Genomic DNA, 14558 nt, shown 5'->3' on the forward strand with positions numbered 1-14558 from the left:
CAAGTTTATGTGGGAGGGAAAAGCGTCTCTGTGGTACGTGAATCTGGAGACAGTTTTATTGCGATGCCTGCGATGTCTTAACTGAATCAAAAAACAGTTGAAAAGGAACCATGGGCCCTTGTTTTGGTCACTTCACACTGGTTTAAGTGCTTGTTTTGAAATCAGTTCCTGCAGTGCACATGTAGACACTCTCCGCTCATGCGGTCCATCCCATTGCATGACACCAACCTTTTATTAATATTTACGTGAACTCCAATCAATAAATGCAAAATGAGGGCCTGCTTATTATTATTATTATTATTATTATTATTATTATTTATTTCTTAGCAGACGCCCTTATCCAGGGCGACTTACAATTGTTACAAGATATCACATTATTTCACATTATTTTTACATACAATTACCCATTTATACAGTTGTTTTTTTTACTGGAGCAATCTTGGTAAAGTACCTTGCTCAAGGGTACAACAGCAGTGTCCCCCACTGGGGATTGAACCCACAACCCTCCGGTCAAGAGTCCAGAGCCCTAACCACTACTCCACACTGCTTGGAACAAAGTCCTGAAATGGAATGAAATGGACTGGACTGGAGTAGCTGGGGTGACCTGTTCCTTCTGCTGTATATGATACAGTGCTTGCAGACCTGAGGGGTGAGCAATCATATAGCTGTGTGTGTGGCTGCAGTGGCATATTTATCTGTTATTAATTTAAGGTCCTGGAGTGCTGCTCCAGTCCAGGTTCAACAGATCTGTGATTAGGTGCTTTAGGACGTCATCAGTGGGTCAATAGATTTCATGTAATAATTCAGGACGTGGTTGGAAGAAAGACCTGGACTGGATGTAGTCTGCTCGATTGATCTAAAGCAGAGGGGAGCCACCGGGTCCCTGCTAGTCCAGTCCAGGTCTTTGATCCAACTACTCTTGAATTTTTAAACTGATCCAACTCAACCTCAAATCAGGCCCTGCGTGAAATGCAATTTTTTAGGGACGACATAGGGGATGGTAATAGAATAGAAAGGGGTGTGGAAATTCATTAGGAAAACAGGGAGAGTCTTAAAAAAATAAAAAAGGACTCAAATCGACGGGCTCACAATAACTATAATCAAAACAAACACTAGGTGGCGATAATAAGCTTCAGAGCCATTAACAAAAAGCAGCAGCAGAAGGTTTCCAGGAAGTGTACGGTTGACAGCGGAAGGAGCGTCGGAGAGGGCGGTTCTGGCTGCAGATAGCGCGCCAAAGTGAATGCATTGCTTTGGAGAGACCCGGCGCAGAGAAACCTATACAGACCGGGGGATGTGAAGCGCGCTACCGGTAAACAGAGACCTGCAACACCGAGGGAGACACGGCGGAAAGGAGGTTGGTTGCAGACAGAGACAGTTATCACTGTGCACGGTACTTTGAGGGACGAGTAAACAAAACAGTTGCATCACGCATATAAAATAACCAGACTAGTGCGGAATTGTTTATTTATGAAACACAGTGGCACGTAGTTGAAAGGCTGACGGTTTTGCAAAACAAGACGTTCAGAAATAAGACGCTGTTGTTGTAAGTTTTTATATTTAAATTTATTTTGCGCCCGAGTTGGGTTAAAGTTTTTAGCTGCATCAAATCGAAGTGGGTTTGAGAGGGAGAGGGGTGTAGGAGGTAAAGTATGTGACATACTTTCTGAACGCATTGACTTTATTACAGTAAGTGCGGTGTCAAAATTGGTAACAAAAGAACACAGTTCTTCACACAGAGGCGTGGAGTGAGACAGGGCTGCAGTCTGAGCCCAACACTCTTCAACATCTCTATCAACGAGCTGGCCACAGTGCTGGAGCAGTCTGCAGCCCCTGGCCTCGCTCTACAGGACACAGAAATGAAATTCCTGCTCTATGCAGATGACCTGGTCCTGCTGTCACCCACAGAGCGGGGTCTGCAGCAGAGCCTGGCACTGCTAGAGCAGTACTGGCAGTAAACCTGGACAAGACCAGAGTTATGGACTTCCAGAAAAAAGCCTGATCTCATGGAAACGGGTACCGCTTCAGTCTGGGCAACAACACCTGGAGCACAGCACCAGCTACACCTACCTACCAGTGCATCAGGGAGCTTTAACCTGGCAGTGAAGGCTTTCAAAGAAAAAGCATGCAGGGCTTTCTACACCATTAAGGGGAAGCTGTGTAACATGAATCCCATAAGAATCTGGCAAAAAATACCTGAAAGTGTCATGCAGCCCATTGCGCTGTATGGTAGTGAAGTGTGGGGTCCACTCACAGAGCAGGACTATACCAAGTGGGACAAACACCCAACAGAATTCTGTAAAAATATACTAAAAGTACAGAGAAATGCAGCGAATCCTGGTATGCGGTGAGCCAAGGATTCCTCGCTTGGTCATTTGGGCGCCTCCCCCTGGGAACTCCCAGCCACGGTCGGCAGTGGCATAGCCTGGATTCGAACTGGCGATCCCCGAGCTATAGGGAGCATCCTGCACTCCGGGTCGCTACCCACTGATTCTTAATATTAAAAAAAGAGCTCTGAATTACTGGGTTCATTTAAACCACAGCGACCCAAAATCCTCCCCTCACAAAGCCCTGACAAGCCAAGAGCTCAGCCCAGAGAAGAGTCCCGTCAGCCAGCTGGTCCTGAAGCTCACTGCACTGAGCGACACTGACATGAGTCAGCTTCTGGACAGCACTGCTAAAACAATGCCAGTCAGAGTCAACCAAGTTATATCTCGCCTCAAAAACTCCTACCTCACTCCTTGGGACAAAGAAACCACAACACAAAACAAACTGGAGTGCTATCTGCCCCTAAAAAAGAGACTTTACCCTGGTCAGGGTGAAAGACACAAAGCAGAGGCAGATCCTGACCAAGTACAGGCTCAGTGACCACCACCTGGCCATCGAAACAGGACGGCACAGACAGTCCTGGCTGCCCAGAGGCAGGAGGCTGTGTGGTCACTGTGAACTGGGAGAAGTGGAGACAGAGATGCACTTTCTATTACACTGCAGTAAATACAGCCAAACAAGAAACGCATTCTTTAAAATCCCCCACACACGAGCAGTCCAGAAAGAGTGGCAGTCCTTCTGGGGCAGGGACACACAGCCCCACTGGCTGCCCAGTATGTGTGTGCCTGTCACAGGCTGAGGGACGCGCTGTGAGCGCTGTGCACGAGGGCACTGACAGGAGGGTTAGATTGTTTGTTTACCAGTGTTCAGTTTTACATGGTACCTCTAGTTAATTATTCCTTTTCATTATTTACTTTTGAGATTGATGTTCCGAATGTCATTGTTATATTCTGTACTGTACTTTGTAACTGCTTCGGCAGTACCGCTAATGTTGTCATGCCAGTAAAACAACTTTGAATTTGAGAGAGAGAGAGATAGGTGGCCCTGTGTAGACATGATTGAGATTGAGATTCCAGCAGAGCCTGTCAGAGCACTAGCAGCGTAGAGTTTTGACACACACAGCAGCGTAGAGTTTTGACACACACAGCAGCGTAGAGTTTTGACACACGCAGCAGCGTAGAGTTTTGACACACACGGCAGCGTAGAGTTGTGACACACACAGTGCATCGTTCATTTCTCTTGTGCTGTGTATTTGTATTCTAGATCTCTGAAGATGGCAGTGCCGTTTGTGCAGGGCTGGGACCTGGTGCAGACTCTGGGAGAGGGAGCGTACGGAGAGTGAGTATGAGCGCGTCCACGTGGGCTCGGAATGAACGTCCCTGCACATGCTTTTGTACGGCCGTTTACAGCAGAGGTGACGTTTTATTTATTAAACAAAATGTATCATTTTCACAGTGAGGTAGTGCACCACAATGGCGTTTGTCATTGAATTGAAGTTTCTGTTAGTAATTCTGAATTCGGCAGTATTGAGTGTTTTAATAGTTCTGGAAGACGCTTGAATATACCCTGGTGTCGTTTTGCGCTTTATCTCTCTCTCTCTCTCTCACTGCCCACTCTCCCTCTTTCTCCTCCTATCTCCCTCTTTCTCCCCCTCTCACTCCTCCCTCTCTCTCTCCCCCACTCACTCATCTCTCTCCCAACTCTCTCACTCCACCCTCACTTTCTCCCCACTCTCTCCTCTCTCCCTCTGCCACTCTCATCTCTCTCTCATCTCTCTCTCCTCTCTTTCTCCCCTTCACTCCTCCCCCTCTTTCTCCCCATTCTCTCATCTCTCCCCCACTCTCACTCCTCTCTCCCCCGCTCTCATCTCTCTCCATCTCCCTCTCTCTTTCCTCTCTCTCTCTCTCGCTCTCACTCTCCCCCTCTCTCCCTCCCCTCTCACTCTCCCCCTCTCTCCCTCCCCTCTCCCCCACTGCCTCTCTCAGGGTGCGTCTCCTGGTGAACAGGCAGACGGAGGAGGCTGTGGCAGTAAAGGTGGTGGACACGGCGCGGGCGGCAGACTGTCCTGAGAACATCAAGAAGGAGGTGTGCGTGAACAAGATGCTGTCCCACAAGAGCATCGTGCGCTTCTACGGGCACCGCAGGGAGGGCAGCGTGCACTACCTCTTCCTGGAGTACTGTAGCGGCGGAGAGCTCTTCGACAGGATCGGTGAGAGGGAGAGGGAGGGGGAGCATGCCGCAAGCAATTGGGAGGGGGTCCGCTACACTGTAATCAGGATGAGGGAGAGGGAGAGGGAGAGGGAGAGGGAGAGGGAGAGGGAGAGGGGAGCACGCTGCTAGCAATGGGGAGGGGGTCAGCTACACAGCTAATCAGGAGGGGAGGAGAGGAGGAGGGGAGAGGAGGGGAGAGGAGGGGGAGAGGAGGGGGGGGGCAGGGGGAGCATGCCGCTAGCTAAGCAGGAGAGATGACAAGGGGAGGAGGGGAGAGCATGGGGTTGGAGGGTCTGGGGAGGGGTTAGCTAGTACGAGTTTTATAGCAGGGGTGGCCAACCCCAGCTCTGGAGAGCCACAGTCCTGCATGTTTCATATGTGACCCTTAATCATCAATTTCTGAAGACTTGGAACAATTACATTTTGACTAGTTAAGCAGAAACATTTTAAGTAGTAATTTGTTCAGTTGTGTAATTTAGAGATAATCTGGAACAAAAACCTGAACCCCCTGCAGCTCCCCTGTGCAGAGCTGACCCCTCCAACTGATCAACAACTTACATTCTTGAGAAATGGAAATAGGTTACCTATAAAAACCTGCTGGATTGTGGCTCACCAGGACCAGGGTCGGGCCCCTGCTTCATAGGATACGTGACGGGAGGGGAGAGAGTGCTTGGAGGGTTTAGCTAGCACTGGGGAGAAGGAGCCTGTGAATGTGTCTGTCTGTCTGTCTCTGTATCTCTCTGTCTCTGTGCATCATGTCTGTGTGTGTGTGTGTGTATAGACAGCAGGGCTTGACCCTCACTCTGACTGTGTCCCTGAGTCTGCCAGTGGTGTAGGAGAGCTGTGTGTGTCTGTCTGACTGTCTGTGTGTGTGTGTGTGTGTGTGTCTGTATATACCCAGTGAGGCTGACCCTCCCCTCACTCTGTCTGTGTCTGACAGTGGTGTAGGAGAGCTGTGTGTGTCTGTCTGACTGTCTGTGTGTGTGTGTGTGTGTGTGTGTGTGTGTGTGTGTCTGTATATATACAGTGAGGCTGACCCTCCCCTCACTCTGTCTGTGTCTGACAGTGGTGTAGGAGAGCTGTGTGTGTGTGTGTCTGTATATACACAGTGAGGCTGACCCTCCCCTCACTCTGTCTGTGTGTGTGTGTGTGTGTGTCTGTATATACACAGTGAGGCTGACCCTCCCCTCACTCTGTCTGTGTGTGTGTGTGTGTGTGTGTGTGTGTGTGTGTGTGTCTGTATATACACAGTGAGGCTGACCCTCCCCTCACTCTGTCTGTGTGTGTGTGTGTGTGTGTGTCTGTATATACACAGTGAGGCTGACCCTCCCCTCACTCTGTCTGTGTGTGTGTGTGTGTGTGTGTGTATGTGTGTCTGTATATACCCAGTGAGGCTGACCCTCCCCTCACTCTGTCTGTGTCTGACAGTGGTGTAGGAGAGCTGTGTCTGTGTGTGTGTGTGTGTGTGTGTGTGTGTCTGTATATACACAGTGAGGCTGACCCTCCCCTCACTCTGTCTGTGTGTGTGTGTGTGTGTGTGTGTGTGTCTGTATATACCCAGTGAGGCTGACCCTCCCCTCACTCTGTCTGTGTCTGACAGTGGTGTAGGAGAGCTGTGTGTGTGTGTGTCTGTATATATCCAGTGAGGTTGACCCTCCCCTCACTCTGTCTGTGTCTCACAGAGCCTGACGTGGGGATGCCAGAGATGGAAGCACAGAAGTTTTTCCAGCAGCTCATAGCTGGAGTGGTGAGTGTGCTGTGTGATCCAGCTCTGATAGCTGGAGTGTGCTGTGTGATCCAGCTCTGATAGCTGGAGTGTGCTGTGTGATCCAGCTCTGATAGCTGGAGTGTGCTGTGTGATCCAGCTCTGATAGCTGGAGTGTGCTGTGTGATCCAGCTCTGATAGCTGGAATGTGCTGTGTGATCCAGCTCTGATAGCTGGAGTGTGCTGTGTGATCCAGCTCTGATAGCTGGAGTGTGCTGTGTGATCCAGCTCTGATAGCTGGAGTGTGCTGTGTGATCCAGCTCTGATAGCTGGGGTGGGGAGTGTGCTGTGTGATCCAGCTCTGATAGCTGGAGTGGGGAGTGTGCTGTGTGATCCAGCTCTGATAGCTGGAGTGGGGAGTGTGATGTGTGATCCAGCTCTGATAGCTGGAGTGTGCTGTGTGATCCAGCTCTGATAGCTGGAGTGTGCTGTGTGATCCAGCTCTGATAGCTGGAGTGTGCTGTGTGATCCAGCTCTGATAGCTGGAGTGGGGAGTGTGCTGTGTGATCCAGCTCTGATAGCTGGAGTGTGCTGTGTGATCCAGCTCTGATAGCTGGAGTGTGCTGTGTGATCCAGCTCTGATAGCTGGAGTGTGCTGTGTGATCCAGCTCTGATAGCTGGAGTGGGGAGTGTGCTGTGTGATCCAGCTCTGATAGCTGGAGTGTGCTGTGTGATCCAGCTCTGATAGCTGGAGTGTGCTGTGTGATCCAGCTCTGATAGCTGGAGTGGGGAGTGTGCTGTTTTGTCCAGCTCTGATAGCCCCTCCTGACATTCCTGTTCTGTTCTGCTCTGCTCTCAGGAGTACCTGCACAGCATTGGGATCACGCACAGGGACATCAAACCAGAGAACCTGCTCCTGGATGAGGGAGGTGAGGACCTGTCCCCTCCAGCCCCAGGCTTGGAATCTGCATCTTAGTTCAAGACACAGTGCAGTAAACCTACCTGTGCAGAGTGCAGTACTGGTGTGACATGAGCACCCTCTTGTGGCTGGTGTGCGTATGTGCATCTCTTCTTTCTCTCCCCTCTAGCTGCTTTCTTCCTTTCTCGTTTCTCTATTTTTGGAAGGGCTGTTTTTTAGTTCATTTTTTTAAAAATTTTTGTAAAAGAAAAATATCTATCTATATCTGTCTCTCTCTCTCTGTCCCATGCCTTTCCGTCCCTCTCTCAGATAACCTGAAGATCTCTGACTTTGGGCTGGCCACAGTGTTCCGGCACAGAGATAAGGAGCGACTGCTGATGAAGATGTGTGGCACTCTGCCCTACGTGGCGCCCGAGCTGCTGGCTGGCAGCGGATTCCGAGCCGAGCCCGTCGACATCTGGTCCTGCGGCATCGTGCTGACTGCCATGCTGGCTGGAGGTAAGGCGCTGCAGCGCTGGAGACTAGGAGAGCCAGGCTGGAGAATAGGATAGCTGTCCTACACAGTGATGCTGAATCATTGAAATCCTTTAAGACTTGACAAGAGATTTGAGATCAGTCAGCTGCACGAGAAGCACAGCCTCGGAATAGGACCCACTGAAATGTATATGAAATACACAGGCTGTCAGCACCACATGGTGGAAAGCAGCACTCAAAATGGATTTTAGAGAAATCTTTTGTCCTTATCCTTCCTCTGCATTAATTGTGGTATGGGGTGTGAGTCGCTTGTGTTGTGTTAGTGTCGCGTTGCGCCCCTGCTGCGCACTGTGTAATGCACTCGGTTGGGTTTTCATGCTGTTTCAGAGCTGCCGTGGGACCAGCCCAGCGAGAGCTGTCAGGAGTACGCAGACTGGCTGCAGAAGAAGACCTTCCTGACTCCCTGGAAGAAGATCGATGCAGCTCCACTCAGTAAAGCACCTTCACATTCACACGCTTCCTTTAGAGTGGATTCAGCTGCACGAATCTTACTTTGTTACTGCACTTGTGTTTGCTACGTGGCCCTCAGACGCTGCAGCAGGGATGCGGTTTCTCTTCAGAGCATACTGCTGCTTTACCTCCTGAGTAATTTCACCTCACTGCGTCTTCTAGAGCAGAACATGTTACTGGCTACGGGTTACTGTCAGTAAGTGCAAGACTACCTGAAAGCTGGCATCCAAACACATATCTCTCTCTCTCTCTCTCTCTCTCTCTCTCTCTCTCTCTCTCTCTCTCTCTCTCTCTCTCACACTCTCTCTCTCCTTTCTCTGTCTCTCTCATTTCTCTCTCTGTCTGTCTGTCTCCCCTCTCCCTCCCCCTATTCCCATCCCTCCATCTCTCTCTCTCTCTCTCTCTCTCTCTCTCTCTCAGGCCTGCTCACCAGAGTCCTGCAGCACAAACCAGAGAAGAGGCTCACCATCCCAGACATCAGGAAGGACCGCTGGTACACCAAGGTGCTTAAAGGTAAAGGAACAATGAACTACTCCACTTTCCCATCAGGAACTTCAAACTGTGCCCTTTATTGCATTAATATTACCTGTGCAAAACTATACATACCCAGAAGAAGATTCTTAAAGTCTTTAATTGCCCTTGTTTTCTGAAGGTTTCCCATGCACTTACCATGTCTGTTAATACTCTTTACCATACCTCACTACACTACAATGCTTCCTGTGCTTTCGCTTTGCTGTGCTGTTACTATGGTAAACTCTTATAAGGGTAGACTCTGACAGCAGCTCCATTTGTGTAGAGTTTTTTTTTTTGGACTGTGTTCTGCCATGTCCCTGCAGGGGTGAAGCGTGCAAGAGTGACCTCTGGAGAGTCTCCGAGCTCGCTCAGCAAGCAGATCCGCTCGGACATGGACCTGTCTCCACTGAGCAACCTGCGCAGGTGAGCACCGCTCGGACTGGCTTCAAGCTTACCACAGAATCCCGCGTGTGTGGGACTGGATACGGGACCACGGGTGTCGACTGCTCTGCTCAAGCAAGGTTTTAATGGTCGTCCCCCAGAGTTGTTTCGTCTAGCATTCATGTCTCCTCGCTTGAAAGATTGTCAGCCTTTCCAGGGATAGAACGAAGACTCCTATTGCGTAGCAATTTCACCCATTCCAGGTTTTACTACGAGCTTGCTTAGCCGCAGTGTGTAGGTAACAAGCTCATGTGTGTCCTGATTCAAACTCCTAGGAAAACCAGGAATGGATCACACTGCTGCGGCTTGTTTTCATCCCTGCTTTGTAAAGGTCACTTATTTGTGGCTTGCAAGCAAGTTTGAGTTTGGCTTGGGGGGCACTTGCTGCAAAAAGTAGATTATTGCTTAATTAACGATTTTAAAAGGAGTTGAGACAGTTCACCCTAACCAATACGTTAAGAGCAGCACAGAAACCAGGACCAGCGGACACAGCTGGAAATGAAGTGGAGATAGACTTTCTTTTCTCTCTCGCTCTCTCCCCTTTAGCAGTGATGACAGAGTGAAGTTCTCCAGCTCTCAGCCGGAGCCCTTGCCTGTCCTGTCCTCCTGGGACCCCAGCCCCTCCTGCTTCAACGCCATGGTCCAGCAGATCAGCTTCTCCCAGCCGGCCTGCCCCGAACACATGCTGCTGAGCAGCCAGCTCATCGGCACCCCAGGCTCCAGCCAGGTACCCAGCGACACGCTGCCCCAGCGTGGACACGCAGCCCCCCGACACACACAGTTGCCCTCGTTTCTTAGCATCCTGAAGAAGGCTCAGCCTCCTCGTTTCACCTCCATGCTCTTTCACTTCCTTCCTGTCTCCGCAGAGCCCCTGGCAGCGGCTGGTCCCGGAGGATGACCCGCTTCTTCACCAAGCTGGACGCCGACCGCTCTTACGCCAGCCTCAAGGAATGTGTGCGAGAAGATGGGGTACACCTGGAAGAAGAGCTGCACCAATCAGGTGAGAGATCCCAGAACCGCCCACAATGATGACGGCAAACGCCATGAAAAGGAAGAAAAGAGAACCGAGATAGTGGAATATTTGAAACTGAATAAAATACTGATTAAAAGCAGAAATAACGATGGAGAAAGACACACAGATTAGGACGTTGCAGAATAATAGATGGCATAAAGTGATTTGAAATGATGTATTCTCTCTAAGTTGCTTTGTATCCATGCAAGTCTTAAACACGGCTGGCCAAAGTTGTCACTTCTTTGTTCCAACCCTGTTCTGAATTGTTTAATTGAATCAACTAAACCTGCATCCAGACCCTGAAGTCGTTCATGATCTCATTTTACTTGTTAAACCTGGAGTGGAATGACCCTCCAGGACCGTGACTGGACTGCCCTTGAATAATGAATGGATGAATGCCGGGGCTGTGAGCCCCAGGATTCTGTCTCCTTGGTAACGCTCGCCGTGTCTCCTAGGTGACGGTCTCCACCACTGACCGGCGTAACAACAAGCTGATCTTCAAGGTGCACCTTCTGGAGATGGAGGGAGCGGATCCTGGTGGATTTCAGGCTGTCCAAGGTGAGGAGGCGGGGGGGTGGGGGGAGCAGCAGACAGGCAGCCCGTCTCTGACCACCCGCACCTCTGTTCTGCGCCCGTCCGTTTCAATCTGTTCTGCCCCGCGTGAAGCCTCTGCATCACGTGGAGTTTCTGTTTTCAGCCTTGTTTAAGAAGGGGGATTGATGGGAGTGCGAGATCTACATTATGCCTAAAAAGCTCACTCTTGTCTAAACGCTACACAGTATTCATCTCTCTCTCTCTCTCTCTCTCTCTCTCTCTCTCTCTCTCTCTCTCTCTCTCTCTCTCTCTCTCTCTCTCTCTCTCTCTCTCTCTCTCTCTCTCTCTCTCTCTCCTCTCTCTCTCCTCTCTCTCTCTCTCTCTCTCTCTCTCTCTCTCCTCTCTCTCTCCTCTCTCTCTCTCTCTCAGGGTGACGGGCTGGAGTTCAAGCGTCACTTCCTGAGGATCAAGTGCCAGCTGAACGACATCATCAGCAATCAGAAAGTGTTGCTTCCTGTCACATGATGCAGTGGGCTGTCCCTGGGGGAAAGGCGCGTTGCCACGGACGCATGCAACGTACCAGCTGACGCGGCTCCCTGATCCTCCTCTGAACCAGTTCAACCCCACCCACCCCCACTCCAGAACGCAGGGAGACTCCAGATTACAGACCAGCCTGTCTACCGCACTACGAAGCAAAACCTGCTTTTCAAAAGGGGTTTTTCATCAGGGAGAGACTGGCTGGCATGTACTTTTCACACGTGTGTGTGTGTGTGTGTGTGTGTGGTTCTTTTATTTAGAAAGCACAGATTCTTTGTAAAAAAAATAAAAAAATTAAGTGTTTTAAAATCACGGGTCTCCGATTAGAAAAGCAGGAGTTTTGAAAAGTTCAAGGCAGTTATTTCTGTGTGACAGACATACCTGGGAAATGTAATCTGGAACTGGAAAGGGTTTGAAGGGCTGCTCAGAACAGCAGATTCTACACTCTGGGCTCGTGTGTGTTTCACAGAAGAGCCTCAGTGATGTGGCAGTGTGATAGAGGTGTAGGACATCCTGTTTCATGCTTGTGTTTTACAGTTTGAAGTGTCTAATAGTTTTCTTTTCTCAATCTTTCTACGTTTTCTGTTTGTGTTTTTTACATGGAGTCCAGACTTATTTTTTTCTGCTTGTTTTTTTTTTTTAATTGCTCGCTCTCTTCTTGCTGTTTAATAAAATATATATGCAAGAAGGGAGAGGGTGTTCTAAATACAATTAAGACCAAAAGTAATAGTTCACCATGTCTGTGTGTTGTTGTGATATTAATAATGTGTAGAAATGTGGTGTTTATAATACACCCCTGACTGCTCTGTGAACAAACGAGTTGCTTGGCAGAATTGCTTCTGTTCTCTGGTTTAGCTGAACAAGTAATAATAAAAGTTTTTGAGTTACTCTTTGTTTTAGGAGTCCTTCTTTGACAGTCCTTCGGTTTTTAAAATGCTTTGATCTTGTAATCCCGGAGACCGCCTGAGCGCATTTCTGCACTTCTTTCTAGATTTATTTTCAGTTTACAACTGAAAACTCTTTGAGAAGAGAACCCCCCAATGTAATGTTACAAGGACTTCAGACCCCTTGAATTAGTTGTGCTGTTGTGCAGGGTGTCTCCTCAGTCAGGTATTGCAGGATACGTGGGCGTGTGTGTGTGACTCGCACATTAAAAAATAAACTGAACTATTGTAAAATACAGCAGATGAGCATTTTATTATCCAGACGAATGAACAGAACCCATGAATACTTGAATGGAGGGAGCTCTACAGTATACTACAGTGCAGTGCAGGGCTGGCCAAAGAGGTCTTCTAGTCCGGGGCTTTGTGACAAACCTGCTTTGAAATTGTTTAATTGAACCGATGAACCCTCTGTCCGACCCTGAAGCAGTTCACTAGATCTCTTTAGCTGTTGAGGCTTGAGTGGACTGTGACTGGACAGTCCTGCTCCGGTGTTGGTGTAATGCCGTAGTGTTTGCTGTTCTGTTGCAGGGTGCGCAGTGTGAAGGGGAGGTGCTAGAGCGCTCCGTGTAGGGCTCTCTTGTTTGTTGCAGGGGAGTGAAGTGTGTCCCTGCCCCCCCCCCCCCCCTCCACACCCTGCTGGTCTCTCTCACGCAGACCCTGCTGCTGTGCACTCTGCTGGTCCTCAGTCTCTGCGCCCTGTTGCACCTCCTCGAGGGGTACCCCCTGTGTTCCAGTCCAGTCACTGTAAAAAATCAAATCTACAAATTGTTCTAAATGAATTACAAATATAAAACAGAAAATAATTGATTGCATAAGTATTCACCCCCTTTCCTATGATACACCTAAATAAGCTCTGGTGCAACCAATTGTCTTCAGAAGTCACATAATTAGTTGAATGGAGTCCACCTGTGTGCAATTGAGGCGTCTCACATGATTTCAGGTTAAATACACCTGTCTCTGGGAGGTCCCACAGTTGGTTAGTACATTTCCTAACAAAAACTACATCATGAAGATGAAGGAACATTCAAAGCAAATCCGGAATAAGGTTCTTCAAAAGCACCAATCAGGGGTAGGATATAAGAACATTTCCAAGGCATTGAATATCTCTCAGAGCACAGTAAAGTCCATTATTAGAGAGAATATGGCACAACTGTGAATCTGTCTAGAACAGGCCGTCCTCAAAAACTGAGTATCCGGGTGAGAAGGGCACTAGTCAGGGAGGCCACCAAGAGGCCTATGGCAACTCTAAAGGAGTTACAGTGTTCCACGGCTGAGCCGGGAGACACTGTGCATATGGCAACAATAGCCCGGGTGCTTCACAAAACTGGCCTTATGGGAGAGTGGCAAAAAGAAAGCCATTGTTGAAAAAAACTCACATCAGATCTCGGCTAGAGTTTGCCAGAAGGCATGTGGGAGACTCTGAGACCAAGTGGAAGAAGATTCTATGGTCTGATGAGACCAAAATAGAGCTTTATGGCATCAACGCTAAGCGCTATGTTTGGCGCAAGCCTAACACCGCACATCATCCTGAGAACACCATCCCTACCGTGAAGCATGGTGGTGGCAGCATCATGCTATGGGGATGCTTCTCTGCGTCAGGGCCTGGAAAGCTCGTGAAGATAGAGGGCAAAATGGATGCAGCAAAGTACAGAGAAATCCTGAAGGAAAACCTGCTGAAGTCTGCAAGAGACCAGTGTCCAGATGTGCAAAGCTGGTAGAGACTTATCCAAATAGACTCATGGCTGTAATTGCTGCCAAAGGTGCCTCTACCAAATATTGACTCAAGGGGGTGAACACTTATGCAATCAATTATTTTCTGTTTTGTATTTGTAATTAACTTAGAACAATTTGTAGATTTTATTTTTCACTTTGACATTATGGACTATTTTTGTGTTGATCAGTGGCAAAAATCTTAATTAAATCCATTTTGATTCCATGTTCTAACACAATAAAATGTGGAAAAGTCCAAGGGGGGTGAATACTTTTGAGAGCCACTGTATGTGCTAAAAACACCCCAGTCCTTTTATCTATGCATTTCTTTGTAAAGCAGAGTAAAGAACAAAAGATAAAAATGTTAACATGTAAGTTGTACGTTTTGTTTCTTCAATTATTTTAACTTTGGACAACATCTAGGTGCTAGTCTGTCTTTGTCCTGTCTGTCTCTGTCTCTCTCTCTCTCTCTCTGTCTGTCTCTGTCTCTCTCTCTCGCTCGCTCTGTGTCTGTCTGTATCTATCTGTCAGTGGTGAAATCCTTTATTAGAAAGATGTTTAGTTCTTCCTAGAGGCTGACACTCTGCCAGAGTGCTGACGGGTTGACAAGTCTGTCTGCCACAGCGCTCAGCATTAAAATATGCTAATAACACGACACCCACACTGATCCTGAGCAGAGGAAGCCTTGAGGCAGCGGGGAGGGAGGAGAGGGCAACACTG

The 14558-nt window shown here is 48.7% G+C and overlaps 1 protein-coding gene across 1 annotated transcript; it reads left to right on the forward strand.

Annotated features, from left to right (window-relative positions):
* The first annotated feature begins 1120 nt into the window (after positions 1–1120).
* On the forward strand, positions 1121–12072 carry LOC131708095 (serine/threonine-protein kinase Chk1-like). Its single transcript, XM_059010199.1, is given in 16 exon segments — positions 1121–1357; positions 3592–3666; positions 4314–4537; positions 6222–6286; positions 7104–7173; positions 7473–7661; positions 8025–8129; positions 8568–8660; positions 8984–9083; positions 9651–9828; positions 9968–9988; positions 9990–10052; positions 10054–10101; positions 10569–10637; positions 10639–10671; positions 11077–12072. Coding segments are annotated over 15 exon segments (1419 nt in total). The 5' UTR covers positions 1121–1357; positions 3592–3601; the 3' UTR covers positions 11173–12072.
* The last annotated feature ends 2486 nt before the right edge of the window (positions 12073–14558 follow it).

This window comes from Acipenser ruthenus, chromosome 40 (genome assembly GCF_902713425.1).
Source record: "Acipenser ruthenus chromosome 40, fAciRut3.2 maternal haplotype, whole genome shotgun sequence".
Classification (NCBI taxonomy): domain Eukaryota; kingdom Metazoa; phylum Chordata; class Actinopteri; order Acipenseriformes; family Acipenseridae; genus Acipenser; species Acipenser ruthenus.